Below are 14424 nucleotides of genomic sequence, written 5' to 3'. Positions count from 1 at the left end.
TATTTTGCTCTTACCTGAATTTATTCTACTGATCTTCAGCTGGGATCTTAAATTTAAAACAAAACCAAGACTATACTTTCAAATATTATTTTTGGGGGGCACCTGGGTGGCTCAGTTAAGCATCTGACTCTTGATTTTGACTCCAGTCATGATCTCAGGGTCATGAGATTGAGTCCCACATCGGGCTCCATATTGAGCATGGAGCCTGCTTGGAATTCTTTCTCTCCCTCTCCTTCTGCCCTTCCCCTCCCTTCCCCCCCCAAAAAAAATTCAAATTATTTTCTAGAGAGCATAAAGATAAAATTATGTTAGTCTGCCTCAACTGGATATTACTCCACAAAGATGAGAATTCCTCAGACAAGATCTATTTATAAAATCATATATAACAGTACCACACACATATAAACATTTGTTATTTACACACAAAGATAGAAAGCTTTCTCCATGTAAAACATTTCTGTATTAGCAAACTACCATAGTATTACATTTAAGTATGTCGGTTTCCAAACTGCAAGTTATAATTTCTGAGTTACAAGTTATAATAAAGGACTTCATCCTTCCTATGAAATGGATTTTAATCACTTTTATACAACTTGGGATGGCTCTAAACGTGCTATTATCATTTATCCTTTTTGTTATTCACTGAGGAAATACACCCATAAATGTGATAGTAGAAATACACCCCATAATTCATCTCCTTAAATGTCAATGAAATCAAATAGACAATTTCAACTGAAATAGTTTTGTCTGGATGGTATTCCCACAGTAATAGGAGACCAGAACTTAATTCTTTACATTTACAGTTTCTAGTAGTGATCTCTTAAACATGATATTTGGATGCTATACCCATCTATTTGAGTGCATAGCATATAGAGGGGAAAACCCATTTAGTTGCCTATCATTTATTCAAGTAATATTTCTGCTGAGTATGCAGAGCATTTATAGTGTCATTACATTTTAGGAAAATGAGATTTAGGCTCTTTTATACCTCTGACTGACAAAAAAGAAAAAAATACTTTGACTTCCATTTTACTAAAGATTTTACTGATAGGAAAATAATCAACTATGTGACCAGCAGTAAATATTTTTGAATATTAGTTTTAACTTCTGTTTTCAACAAGTGACCTGAAGGCCACTGAGGACACCAAGATATCATGTGACCTGGTAACTGTGCTGGCTCCTCACAGAAACACCTCTCCAGCTGCCGCCCTCTGGCAGTTCATTCTAGAACCACAGATTTGGGGATCCCTGGGTGGCGCAGCGGTTTGGCGCCTGCCTTTGGCCCGGGGCTGATCCTGGAGACCCGGGATCGAATCCCACATCGGGCTCCCGGTGCATGGAGCCTGCTTCTCCCTCTGCCTGTGTCTCTGCCTCTCTGTCTCTCTCTGTGTGACTATCATGAATAAATAAATAAAATCTTTAAAAAAAAAAAAAAAATAGAACCACAGATTTGTTTAGTGTCCTACTCTGCAGTGTCCCAGGAAAATCTGGCCTCTGACAAACTGAGGAGTTGATAATGAAGATTATAAGAACCTCCTTCTGTCACTGGAATCCAGTGATGTTGATTGCACACATGTGATGTCAGCATTTAGAAGAGAGTCCCATAAGTAGAAAATGTGTTTCATAAGAATTTGCAAGCAATTAAAACATGCCAAGTACCTGAAATAATGCTGCTGTATATTTGTATGGCATGTTGTCAAAGTTCTTTCTCATATGTTATCCCCTTTCTACTGTGCCACACAGTAGAGAATAGCAGTATTGAAGATTATTCTGTCTTTTGAGGAGCATTAATTAAAATGATCACCTCTGCATAGGATTCCATGGTCAAACATGTTTAGGAGGATCTGCATGTATCCCCCTTGTAGATAACCAGAATTCACAATAGTTTATTAGTTTCTGAGAACCCCTCCCTTTAAAAAAAAAAAAAAAAAGATTTTATTTATATATTCTTGAGAGACAGAGAGGCAGAGATATAGGCAGAGGGAGAAGCAGGCTCCTCGCAGGGAGCCCGATATGGGACTCAATCCCCAGACCATGATCTTGCTCAGCCACTCAGGTGTCCCTGAGAACCCCCTTTTAAGAAACTTGGGCACTTTTAACCCCGAGGTGTCCCAGTATGATTTAATCATTCTCCCCAAAAATGGAATTGGGGTAGGGAAAATGTGGTATCTGAAGGATTAAGGTCTTTTTTATTTTGCTTATTCTCTTCATGGTAACATATAGGTTGCAGTTGAGGGTGTGGAGACTGCTTTTTCCTTAGCTCAGAATATCTTGGTTGGTTTTTGTTTGTTTGTTTAAGATTTTATTCATGAAGGATACAGAGAGAGGCAGAGACACAGGCAGAGGGAGAAGCAGGCTTCCTGTGGGGACCCCAATGTGGGACTTGATGCCAGGGCCCCAGGATCACGACCTGAGCCAAAAGCAGACACTCAACCACTGAGCCAACCAGGTGCCCCAGCTCACAATATCTTGTAGAAACATTTTTTTCCAGAGGAACCTGGCTGGATGATTCAGTGGAGAATATGACTCTTGATCTTAGGGTCATGAGTTCAAGCCCCACGTTGGATGTAGAGCTTACTTTAAAAAAAAAAAAAAAGTTTTTTTTTTTCTTTTTTTTAGAACTGTGCTTCTCAAACATTAATGTGCACTCAGATCACCTAGGAATCCTGTTAAAATGCAGATTCTGATTCTTTAGGTCCACGGTGTGCCTGAAAACCTGCCTTTGGAACTGTCTGTCTAGTGTTGTTGATGCTGCTGCTCCTGGGCAGGCTCTGAGGAGTATAGAGACCGTGAAGTTCCTTCAGCTCTGTTACCTAACAGAACAACCTGGGAGACTGCTATCTTTTTCTGTTCCTCAGAAACAATCCTTTAAACGATCTCATCCTCTCCTCTAGTGATTCTTAGCTCTCAGCATATAATTACATAATCGAGTTTCAACCTTTTTTTTTTTTTTTAAGATTTTATTTATTCATGACAGACAGAGAGAGAGAAAGAGAGAGGCAGAGATACAGGCAGAGGGAGAAGCAGGCTCCATGCAGGGAGCCCAACGGGGGACTCGATCCCGGGTCTCCAGGATCATACCCCGGTCTGAAGGCGGCGACAAACTGCTGGGCCACCGGGCTGTCCAGTTTCAACCATTTTAAAAACAAAAACCTGTCATTCCCAGTTCTGAATTTGTTCTCTTCTATCGTCTAGTAAGATCCATCTCCATTTCCTCTTTTTTTTTTTTTCCACACCTCAGTTTACAGGTTGACTTCTTCTACCATGGCCAAGGTTACCCTGGACCTCCTAATTGCTATGCTAATAAATGCTTTTCTGTTCTTACCTAACAGGCCATAGGGATATTTGACTCTTCAGTGGCCTATGTCCTAGAGTGATTCTTTTTCCCTACCCTTCACATTCAGTAAATACATATTGCTCTCACTTGTGTCTTGTTATTTTTACCTCCCCAAGTTGTTCTCTTTTGTCATTGCTATTGGATTCTCTGCCTTCATTTTTCTATCCTCTGTGTTGCTGCCTCTCAGATCTTCTTAAAAATGAAAATTGAGGGGATCCCTGGGTGGCTCAGCGGTTTAGCGCCTGCCTTTGGCCCAGGGCGCGATCCTGGAGTCCCAGGATCAAGTCCCATGTCGGGCTCTCGACATGGAGCCTGCTTCTCCCTGCTCCTGTGTCTCTGCCTCTCTCCTTCTCTCTATGTCTATCATAAATAAGTAAGTAAGTAAATAAGTAAATAAACAAATAAATAAATAATAAATTTTTTAAAAAATGAAAATTGAATGTCACTCCCCAATTTTATTAAAACCCTGTGTAGTGGGTTCCCCACAGCTTCAGAATCAAACTCATCAGCTTGGAAGACAAGTTCCCTTATTAGCCAACTCCATACAACGTGCTCTCTATATTAAAATAAGAGCTCATCATCTGGGTAGTACTGTTTAAACTGGCTTCCACAGAAAGTGTTCTCTGCTCTTAAGATGCCCTTTCTTCCTACCTATAACGAAGTCTCATACCTCCTCTTGGAATGCCGTGACACACAACACACCCTCTGTGTCCCCATCTACCACTCACCACGCGTCATATGCACACATAGAAGTTATATGCTCTCTTCTCTGTGTTCATTCCTGTATCTTCCTGAGCAGGAAATTTATCTTAGCACTCTTATGCATGACACTTGTTTTTCATGTTGGTTCAACATAAGGGCAGCATTCCTTGAAAACACAGACTATCTTTTCATCTCTGCATCCCCAGCACCTAGCACAGTTTCTCCCCTGCATAGTAAATAACAAAATATTTGGATGGTTACATATTTATTTAATTACTTCAATCTTGTACTTTTTCCCTCAGTCTTTAATCAAATTATGCTTTGGTCCCACTTGTTAAATGTAGGTGAAATTCTGTCTTAAACCGTCTTTGCCCTAAGCGTTCTAAAACCCATGAGTTTTTTGAAAACCCAAAAGAACAGATTGGCTCGTCCTTTGATCAGGAGTTTCCTTCAGTAGCGACCTAGTGTCTTAGTAGTTTGAAAAGATTTTTTTTAGACTCAGGAATGAATGTCACAAAGATTACAGCAGGCTAAGAAAAAGACCTCTTCCCAAAAGCTTCATGCTAACTTTATGAAGATTTCAAAATGCCACAGAAGTGATACATGATTGTATTTATAATTATACATGTAACTGTGTGTGTATGTAGTTATAACTATATAAATTATATATATCCTTCCGTCTTTTCTCTGTATTTTTTTCTATAAAATAAAATTCCATTTTCTCAGAGTTGTACATTATCAAAACTGATAGTATTATATTCCCTCTAGGAACTAAAGATGATTGTGCTGTGAATTGTGGTTAAACTTGCCATTTGCTTAACAGTTGTCTCTTTATCAAATATTCTCACTCTCTTAGCCATTTGACAGGTTATTTTTCCCTGTGTTCATAAATTTTACTTAAAATTAAAAATTTATGGAAAACCAGAAAAATACATAAACATCAAAAAATTTTGAGGTGGGCAGCCCAGGTGGCTCAGCAGTTTAGTGCTGCCTTCAGCCCAGGGCACAATCCTAGAGACCCAGGATCGAGTCCCACATCGGGCTCCCTGCATGGAGCCTGCTTCTCCCTCTGCCTGTGTGTGTGTGTCTCTCTCTGTGTCTCATGAATAAATAAAATCTTTAAAAAAAATTTTTTTTAAGGCAAAAGTCTTAGTAATTTAAAATATCTTTTTTTAAAATCTTAAACTGGGTGCCTGGGTGGCTCAGAGGTTGAGCATCTATCTGCCTTCGGCTCAGGTCGTGACCCCGGGGTCCTGGGGTCGGGTCCTGCATCAGGTTTCCCACGGGAGCCTGCTTCTCCCTCTGCCTGTCTCTGCCCCCTATGTGTGTCTGTAATGAATTTTTTTTTTAAATCTTAAACTTTTGGGGTGCCTGGCTGGCTCATTCAGTGGAACACACTACTCTTGATCTCTGGGTTTTAAATTTTAGCCCCACAGTGGGTATAGAGATTATTTAAAATCTTTAGGGGCACGTGGCTAGCTCAATTGGAAGAGCATGTGACTTCATCTTGGAGTCATGTGTTCAAGCCCCATGTTGGGGTGTAGAGATGACTTAAATAAACAAAATATTTAAACATCTTTAACTATTGAAAAATCAAGGCTGATAATTCCTGGTTTAGCTGCTAAAGTACTAAAAGATATACTGAATATAATAGCTGAAAACAGTCAACTAGCCCTAAGACAGATTGCAATAGCTTGCCAAGCCATCTAACCTGACAGGATAGGTGGATGTCTGTTTCTTAGGGAAAACATGTGACTTGTGTAACTAAGAAGACCAATTTCACGGCCCCTTGCTAATGTTTGTGTCCTGTCCCAGTACTTGAAAACCTCCAGATTTAATTTGTGTTGAGAGGACATCTTAACTTGCGTTGGGCTATATTCTACGTGGTGGAACAGGTATTCCTGTAGAGCTGGAATGTGATACAAACTGAAGACTTTCTTGTCCGCTTAACCTTGTTCTCAGTGTTAAGGATACCACCAACTTTTCATTGGAAATTTGACCTGACCTTAATCAGGTTTCCAGCATCCTTGAAGGGGTGTTTAATAAATACTTATTACTCCCTTTCTCTAATTGGAAGATTTTGCTGACTAGGATCAATTTTTCCACCCTTTATTTGGCCATCACCCAGTGGAACTTGGGTCATCCAAGCCTAACTAACTTTGAAAGTTACATCCACTTTCTCTACTAAACCAAAGTAGTTAAATGTTACTGGAGAAAGTCATGCTGATATGTGCACATCACATACTTACTCTATAGTTCATACTCGTATAGAGGCACACAGTTATCTAGATCAACTACCAAGGCTTTTCCACTTGTATTTGACATAAACATTAGAATTCATGTGTTTAAAATATCTTTATTCTCTCTTTGAAGGGAGAGAATAATTCTGTTTTTTTTTTTTAAGTTTATTCATTTTAGAGAGAGAGGCAGACTCCCTACTGAGTGCAGAGCCTGACTCGGGCTTGATCTCAACCCTGAGATCATGACCTGAGCCGAAATCAAAGAATTGGGTGCTTAATTGACTGAGCCACCCAGGTGTCCCCCTTTTTTATTTATATCAATTCACAGTATACCTTTCCATATCAATCACTTCAGCCAAAATGGAGTCACCCTTAAACACCTTACCATTCTTTCCCTATTATTTACCACGTCCTTTTAATTTTTCCAAAGTAGATATTAAATTTGATCTTTGTTTTCCATTCTTGTTGCCACTGTTAATTTCTCAGGTCTTCATTTCTTACCTGGATTATTGTTTTAGCCTCTCTACAGGTATCCCTGTTGCCAACCTTGCCTCCTTATAAAATTCATCATAAAATAAATTGAAAACAAAATAAATGAAAATTCCTGAGTTGTGTTAGAAGTAAGTGATCCTGATAAAGGAAAGATAAATGTGGTAGGCAGAATGTTAATCCTGCTCATTGCTTCTGCTGCAGTTTGCGTGGTCTTGGACAAGTCATTTCTCCTTTTGCAGTTCAGCCCAATCTATAAAATGAGTAGATTTAGCAGCGGCTCTCTTTCTTCTAACGAAACACAGGAAACTAAAAGAAAGAAAAGTAGAATGGGATGCCATGGAAAGTGAGGGGGAAAGAAGAGATTCATTCTCCTTTTCACTGGGCTCTTCCTATTACCTACCACATCCCAAGAGGTGGTCCTGACAATTTGTCCGTGAAATACAATTTGAAAGCCATTGTATTGGATGATACATGTAGGAATTCTCTTACTGAAACTAAACCAAATAGGCGAAGAACATTTTAAAGCCATAGAATTTGAAGGAGTTTGTGTTTAAACAGCCTAATCTTGAATTCTAGTCTGATGTTCTTTTCACAAGACTTTTCTTTCTTTGCATCATATTAAGCCTATCTCAATGTATTTTATTCTTCAGGGCTTACTGTAACACGCTTTATGTTGTTAATTTACTTTTTTTAATAGTTAGTTTTTACTTAATCAAGGTATTTTAATTCACTTACCAGTCAGTGTTGATCACCATTTTTCTCCTTTACTCTGTCTGCAGTGTTCCAGGGCACATTCGCATTTCACATGTGTACCCTCTTCTGTTCCCCACACGTCATTGCACTTCCACATTCATGATGAGGAAGGCTAACAAGTGTGAGCGCTTACTACTTGCCAAGCGCTGCTCTCAGTGCTCCACATTCATCCTACCAGCGATTTAGTGTAGTAGGCACCATTGTTATCCTTGTGCTACAGAGAGATTAAGTAGGAGTCCAAAGCACCACATCTAGTAAGAGGTAGAACTAGTTTGAACCTAGACAGTCTGTTTCTAGAACTCTACCCTTGGCCATTCTGCTAATCTTACAGGCATAACTTCATCCCACAGATTTTCTTGGAAGCAAATGAAAAAATTAATTTCCTTATTATACATATTTTGAATTTCTTTCAGAAATAATGAATACCTCTGCAAATTAACTAAGCATATAGACTGGCCCATTAGTGAGTACTTAGTAAATATTGGTTATTAATAGCTTTGTCATCTGGACACATGTGATGTTCATAGCGTTGACTAGGAAATTAGAAGACAGTTAAACAGCATTTAAGTTACCTCATGTTTCTTAGTTCTAAGAGCAAAACTGAAGAGTCACTGATTGTGAAATCAGGGTACTTTACTGTGTAGCATCTCTCTGTTCAAGATGTTTGTTTATTTTAAGATTTATTTTTATGCAATCTCTACACCCAACATGATGCTTGAACTCCCATCCCTCTGAGCAGAAGTTGCCTGCTCCACCAACTGAGCCAGCCAGGTGCCCGTCTGTTCAAGATGTTTAGATAAAACTAAGGTACTTGGATGTATTTTGAATTCTTACCTATTAGATGTTACACTTTTTCTCTTGCCACCAGGTGGCAGCATGTGACATAAAGAAATAATTTAAATCTTTATTGTAGACCATTTTCAGTATTTTGTTTTAAAAACTGATAAACTATAATAAAAATGAAACACTGTTCTGAGGGCGCCTGCGTGGCTCAGTCAGTTAAGCATCTGCCTTTGGCCCAGGTCATGATCCCAGGGTCCTGGGATAGAGTCTCACATCAGGGCTCCCTGCTAAGCATAGAGCCTGCTTCTCCCTCTCTCTCTTTCTCTCCATCAAATAAATAAATAAAATCTTTTTTTAAAAAAAGAAAGAGAAACATTGTTCTGGGTTTCCCCTTGCCTCTCTTCTCCCTCATGGGCTGCAAAGGCAGGCCCCTCTTAGCACATTGTCCTTGGCCTCCATCCAGACCTGCTTCAGTCCTGCCCTGCATGCCGTCTCCCTCTGCCAGTGCAGAAAGTTTCTTTTTCCTGCTTCTTCAACAGAGATTTAAGTCCTGTGCTTAGATTCTCCCACCAAGTTGTTTTAGTTCAGCAGCAGTAAGAACTATATCTGCCTCTTCCCTGTGTCTTCCATTGAACCTAGGGGAATGCTGAGTCTAAGGTAACAATTTAAGAGGTGCCCTTGGGTGAATGACAAATGACAGGTTATGCATCAGCTTGTGTGTAATGAGTATATAGTTCTTAGCCAGTTATATTTATTTTCATTTTTGCTAGGGAAGTTGTTGAAGACTGACTTAAATTCAGGTATTAGGACCATTCAGATAACTACTGCCAAGGGCTAAAAGATTAGTGTCTGAGGTGGAAGGCAGTTAATGGCTAATGAAGGTAAAGAACCGATCATGGCAATTAATCAAAGGAGGGCAAAGGGGGAGAGCTAATGGTAAAATGAAGAGGGAGTCAGGAAGTCCAGCCTCTGATACTGGAGTGGATTCCCGCATGGGAAAGTAAGCAGCTCACCAAATTAAGTTGGCTACATGGAAATCTGTTTATACTTCATAATTGTGGATCTGCCTAGATGTTGTAAGTTTCACAGTGCTAATAATGAAATCTTTTGATACTGGTTTTCCGGCAAATGTTTTTTCCTATTCTATAACCTATTTATTAATGTTCAGATTTGACCGTATTTGTAGAATACAGAAGTATATAACGTACTTGCTTATAGCTCTAACTTATGTGTCACAAACAATAATCTTTAGGTTGTCATGCTTTGACAGTATTGCACGAATGCTAACAATTTCCTGTAGGTGTGCCATCAACTTGCTTCATTTTTCTGATAATAAATAAGTATTCTAGATAGATTAATTTCCCAGGTTACAGCCTCTCTCCTGAATGATACGGACCATTGTCACTAGTGCTTGTACTCCATGTCAGGAGCTGTGAGATGCCCCCTAGTTGGCTATCCCCACAGCTGCCACCATATGCAGGCTCCCCCATTGCCACTGCCCTAACACTACACATGCTCATCCCCACCTACCACTCAAAACAGATTTGCCCTCACATGTGCTCCTTTTTCTTTCCTTTCCTTTTTTTTTTTTTTTTTTTTTAAAGATTTTTACTTATTCATGAGAGACACAGAGAGAGGCAGAGACATAGACAGAGGGAGAAGTAGGCTCCTCAAAGGAAGCCCAACGTGGAACTTGATCCCAGGACCCCGGGATCATGTCCTGAGCCGAAGGCAGATGCTTAACCAGTGAGCCACCCAGTGAGCATCCCTCTTTTCTTTTTTTAAGATTTTATTTATTTTATTAGAGAAGGAGAGCATGGGGATTGGAGTGCAGAGGGAAAGGAATAGGGAAAGGGAGGAGGAGACTCCCTGCTGGGCAGGGAGCCTGATACGGGGCTCAATCCCAGGACTCTGAGATCATGACCTGAGCCAAAGGCAGACGCTTAACTGGCTGAGCCACCCAAGCGCTCCTCCCCTTTACTTTCTCCTGCCCCCTTCTCAGAATTTGTTTCTGTAGCCTGGGAAATAGAAAAAATGAAACTGGTTTCATTTTATGTTTAGAATTGGAAGGAGGGCAGCCCTGGTGGCACAGTGGTTTAGCACTGCTTGCAGTCCGGGGTGTGATCCTGGAGACCCGGGATCAAGTCCCACATCGGGCTCCCTGCATGGAGCCTGCTTCTCCCTCTGCCTGTGTCTCTGCCTCTCTCTCTCTCTCTCTCTCTCTCTATGAATAAATAAATAAAATCTTTAAAAAAATAGAATTGGAAGGAATTTCAAGCTGTCCTATGAAAACGTGATAGCTTTAATGTAAAGGCCTTGTATCGAGCTAAATTGTTGCTCATCATTGTTGTCTGTGTTCTAGAGGTATTTCACATTGTTAGGTCTCTACATTAAAAATATTTTTGAGGAGTTTAGTGACTAGAGTGAAATGAGCAATTAAGATTCTAGCCAGTTATTGTGAGATATCTCTAGTCTTTCCAAGTTCTTGAAATGCTTGCAGCTTTAGGGAAAAGATATTGTCTGTAACACCCAAGGTTCTTATCTTAGAAGTTTCATTTTATCTCTAATAAGCCTTAACAGTATTTGGTTAATGTTCATTATTTTTGGGAATTCAGTAGTTTCAGTTGATAGCCATGGGCTTTTAAAACATGTGAACTAATGTCTGCATTTGTCACATTGGGTTTTAAACTGAGGAGTCATTAAAATTGATCGTTAGTTATTTGATAATATTAAATATAATTAATTTTGCCATCAGATACATAAAATAACCCACTTATATAATATTCTCTTTATAATATGCCCAGAGAATGGAAGATATTTTTATTTCAGTGTTTTCAACATATAATCCTCAGTTGGATGGCAAGTAAATATAGCATTGTCCAAAGACTATTTCATGGAGATGATAAGAATTATGAAAGAAAATCATTTTATCAAAAAAAAAAAAAAGAAAATCATTTTATGTACTTCAGTTGTAATGGAATTAATTACATGTTTTTTCAGACACAAAATACATCTTTTTTTTTTAATTTTTTTATTTATTTATGATAGTCACAGAGAGAGAGGCAGAGACATAGGCAGAGGGAGAAGCAGGCTCCATGCACCGGGAGCCCAACGTGGGACTCAATCCTGGGTCTCCAGGATCGCGCCCTGGGCCAAAGGCAGGCGCTAAACTGCTGCGCCACCCAGGGATCCCCACAAAATACATCTTAAGTCCATTGGATACAACTGTTCTTAAAGGCGCTTAATAAAGTATTAAGTACTATCAAGTCATAAAATTAGTAGTGACTTAAAAAATTTCATGCAGCATAGCTTTCTTTCTTTTTTTCTTTTTAAGATTTTATTTATTTATTCGTGAGAAACAGAGAGGCAGAGACACAGGCGGAGGGAGAAGCAGGCTCCCTGCCGAGAGCCCAGTGCTGCTGGACTTGATCATAGGGCCCCAGGATCACAACCTGAGCCAAAGGCAGATGCTCAACCACTGAGCTACCCAGGTGCCCCCAGCATAGCTTTCTTGAGCCACTTTTTAAAATGATGCATCAACAAATTAACAAAAAAAGTCTGTTTACATAAATCGGCACGTTTAATGGCTTTTATAATATAAGTGCTTGTATATATGAAGTTTATAACTCGTTTATGGGATCTTGTAGTTCCGTCTGATGTTCTAGGGAGATGTACACATACAGGTGCCCCTTTAAGGATTTCAAGCCCTGTGAATTTATGAATCTGTTGACTTCAATATTTAGTTAGCCTGGTTTCTAAGGCCATCACTGTAATTGACATGTTATTGGAAATAAAGTTAAGTTTTTCCTTATTTATAAGGGTAATAACTTCAATTTTGAGGAACGTGAATCAATTCAGAGCTGGCTGGAAGCCAATTTCTCCTTCACTGTAACTCCTGCGCACACGAAAAGCGCACTCACCTCCTAAGTGTCTTGTGAATCTGCAGTGATTAATTCTTCTCATTATTTTGCTGCAAATTCTCATGACCCTCTCTGATGATTCGATCAGCCACTTAGAGTTTATGCATATTCATATCTCTGCGCTCCTGCCGCAGTCGCGCGTCTCCTTCGCTGACCGGTATGTTCCTGGTGCAGTAATTGAGCTGCAGTAGATTGATTACTCTGGGGAGCTGTAAGGCCCTTAAAGGTGGAAACATATCAGTCCTGTTAATTAGGAAACAAAAGCTCTGGTGGCAAGTTCAGCAGTCAAATGTTTCCAGTGTGGAAAAGACGCAAGGTATGATTGGTTCCTCTCCATGAACCTGTTTACTTTTTAAATTTGGAATTACAACTATCAGTGCTAGTGGAGAATAGCCTTATTTTGTGAATTTTCAGTGCTCACTGAAGAGGACCTGATTTGTAATATTAATGCTATTACCTGTGATCTCTCAGATGGGATCATCAGAACATGAGTTTATAAACACCTTCTATAACATTGGCAATATTTGTATAAAACATCTTAATATTTATTCTTATTTATTTGTGTTTTTGGTAATCTCTACCCTCATCATGGGGCTAGAACTCATGAACCCAAGATCAAGAGTCACATGCTGTACTGACTAGGCCAGGCACCCCCTAATAGCTTATATTTTACATAGAGAATGCTTGTGGATTCATTTGATATTTAGAAGCTTAATTTGGTTAGGTTTTTTTTTTTTAATTTTTTTTTAAATTTATTTATGATAGTCACACAGAGAGAAAGAGAGAGAGAGAAAGAGAGAGGCAGAGACATAGGGAGAGGGAGAAGCAGGCTCCATGCACCGGGAGCCTGACGTGGGATTCGATCCCGGATCTCCAGGATCGCACCCTGGGCCAAAGGCAGGCGCTAAACCGCTGCGCCACCCAGGGATCCCTGATTAGGTTTTAATACTGATTTTGTTTTGTTTTGTTTTGCCAATCTAGTAGTATGCTATATGGAAAAAGGATAAGCCTTTATTCAACATGGCAAGAAGTTTGGCTGCTTTTTATTTCTTTATCATAAGCATCCTTTGAGTCTTTCCCCCTTAAACTGTGTATTAAGTAATACATTGTCCTGGCAAAAAGGATCCTGTGTGGAACAGTAGCCTCTAAAAGTAAGCTAGTTTCAACACAGAAGTTTATTGACCTGACATCTTTTTCTCATGTGTGCTGTTCTCACATTATGGTATCCCTGCCCCGTTCCCTCTCCCCCCCACCCCCTCCAGTGATGAATTTTTCTTCTGGGATATGGTTCACATACCATAAAATTTACGCTTTAGAGAGTACTGTTTGGTGGGTTTTAGTGTATTCACAGCATTATGCAATTATCACCACTATCTGATTCCAGAACATTTTTATCACCCCAAAAGAAACCCCATAACATTAGTCGTCACTCTTCATTCCCTAACCCTTGGCAACAAATAATCTACTTTTTCTCTCTATGAATTGACCTCTTCAGGATATTTCAATAAATAGAATCATACTATGTGTGGTCTTTTACATCTAGCTTCTTTGACTTAGCATAATATTTTCAAGGTTCATCCACATTTTAATATGAATTAATACTTCATTTTTTTATGACTAACATTGCATTATAAAGTTAAACCACATTTTGGTTTTCATTCATCAGTAGATAAACATCTGTGTTGTTTCCACTTTTTGGCTATTGATGCTAATAATGAACATTTGTATACGTCCTTGCCTTGTTCTTGATCTTTAGGAAAGCTTTCAGTCTTCACCACTTGGTATGATGTTCGCTGTGAGTTATTCATAAATGCTGTTGAGGAAGTCCCCTTCTAGTCCTATTTTGTGGGGTGTTTTTATCATAAGGTTGTTGGATTTTGTTAAATGCTGCTTCTGCCTCTATTGAAGTGATCATACAGTTTTGTCCTTATTAATTAATATTCTGTATTATATTTGTTGAGTTCTTATACAGAACCTTATGATATTCTACAGTTTTTATATAATGTTCTTTTACTGTTGCAGTTTTAAATAATTCTAATCAATTTCTCTACTTTATATTTCAGGCATTTATTAATACAGCAAAAGAAATTTATGAGAAAATCCAAGAAGGAGTCTTTGACATTAATAATGAGGTATATATATATATATATATAGATAGATAGATAAGCAAATGTTGGCTAATATTAGAGTTGAATTT

The 14424-nt window shown here is 39.0% G+C and overlaps 1 protein-coding gene across 4 annotated transcripts in view; it reads left to right on the top strand.

Moving 5' to 3' along the window:
• Positions 1-14424, top strand: part of RAB2A (RAB2A, member RAS oncogene family) — a 92245-nt gene that overhangs the window by 74541 nt on the left and 3280 nt on the right. For 3 of the 4 annotated variants that reach the window (XM_072804530.1, XM_072804533.1, XM_072804532.1), the window contains exon 7: positions 14291-14359. In XM_072804530.1, coding sequence (XP_072660631.1) covers positions 14291-14359 — 69 coding nt within the window. Of the gene's footprint in view, positions 1-14290; positions 14360-14424 lie in introns of those variants that run through there. The other variant, XM_072804534.1, reaches the window with a different exon arrangement.

Source organism: Canis lupus, chromosome 28 (assembly GCF_048164855.1).
Source record: "Canis lupus baileyi chromosome 28, mCanLup2.hap1, whole genome shotgun sequence".
Classification (NCBI taxonomy): Eukaryota; Metazoa; Chordata; class Mammalia; order Carnivora; family Canidae; genus Canis; species Canis lupus.
This window is presented reverse-complemented; position numbering and strand designations above follow the sequence as displayed.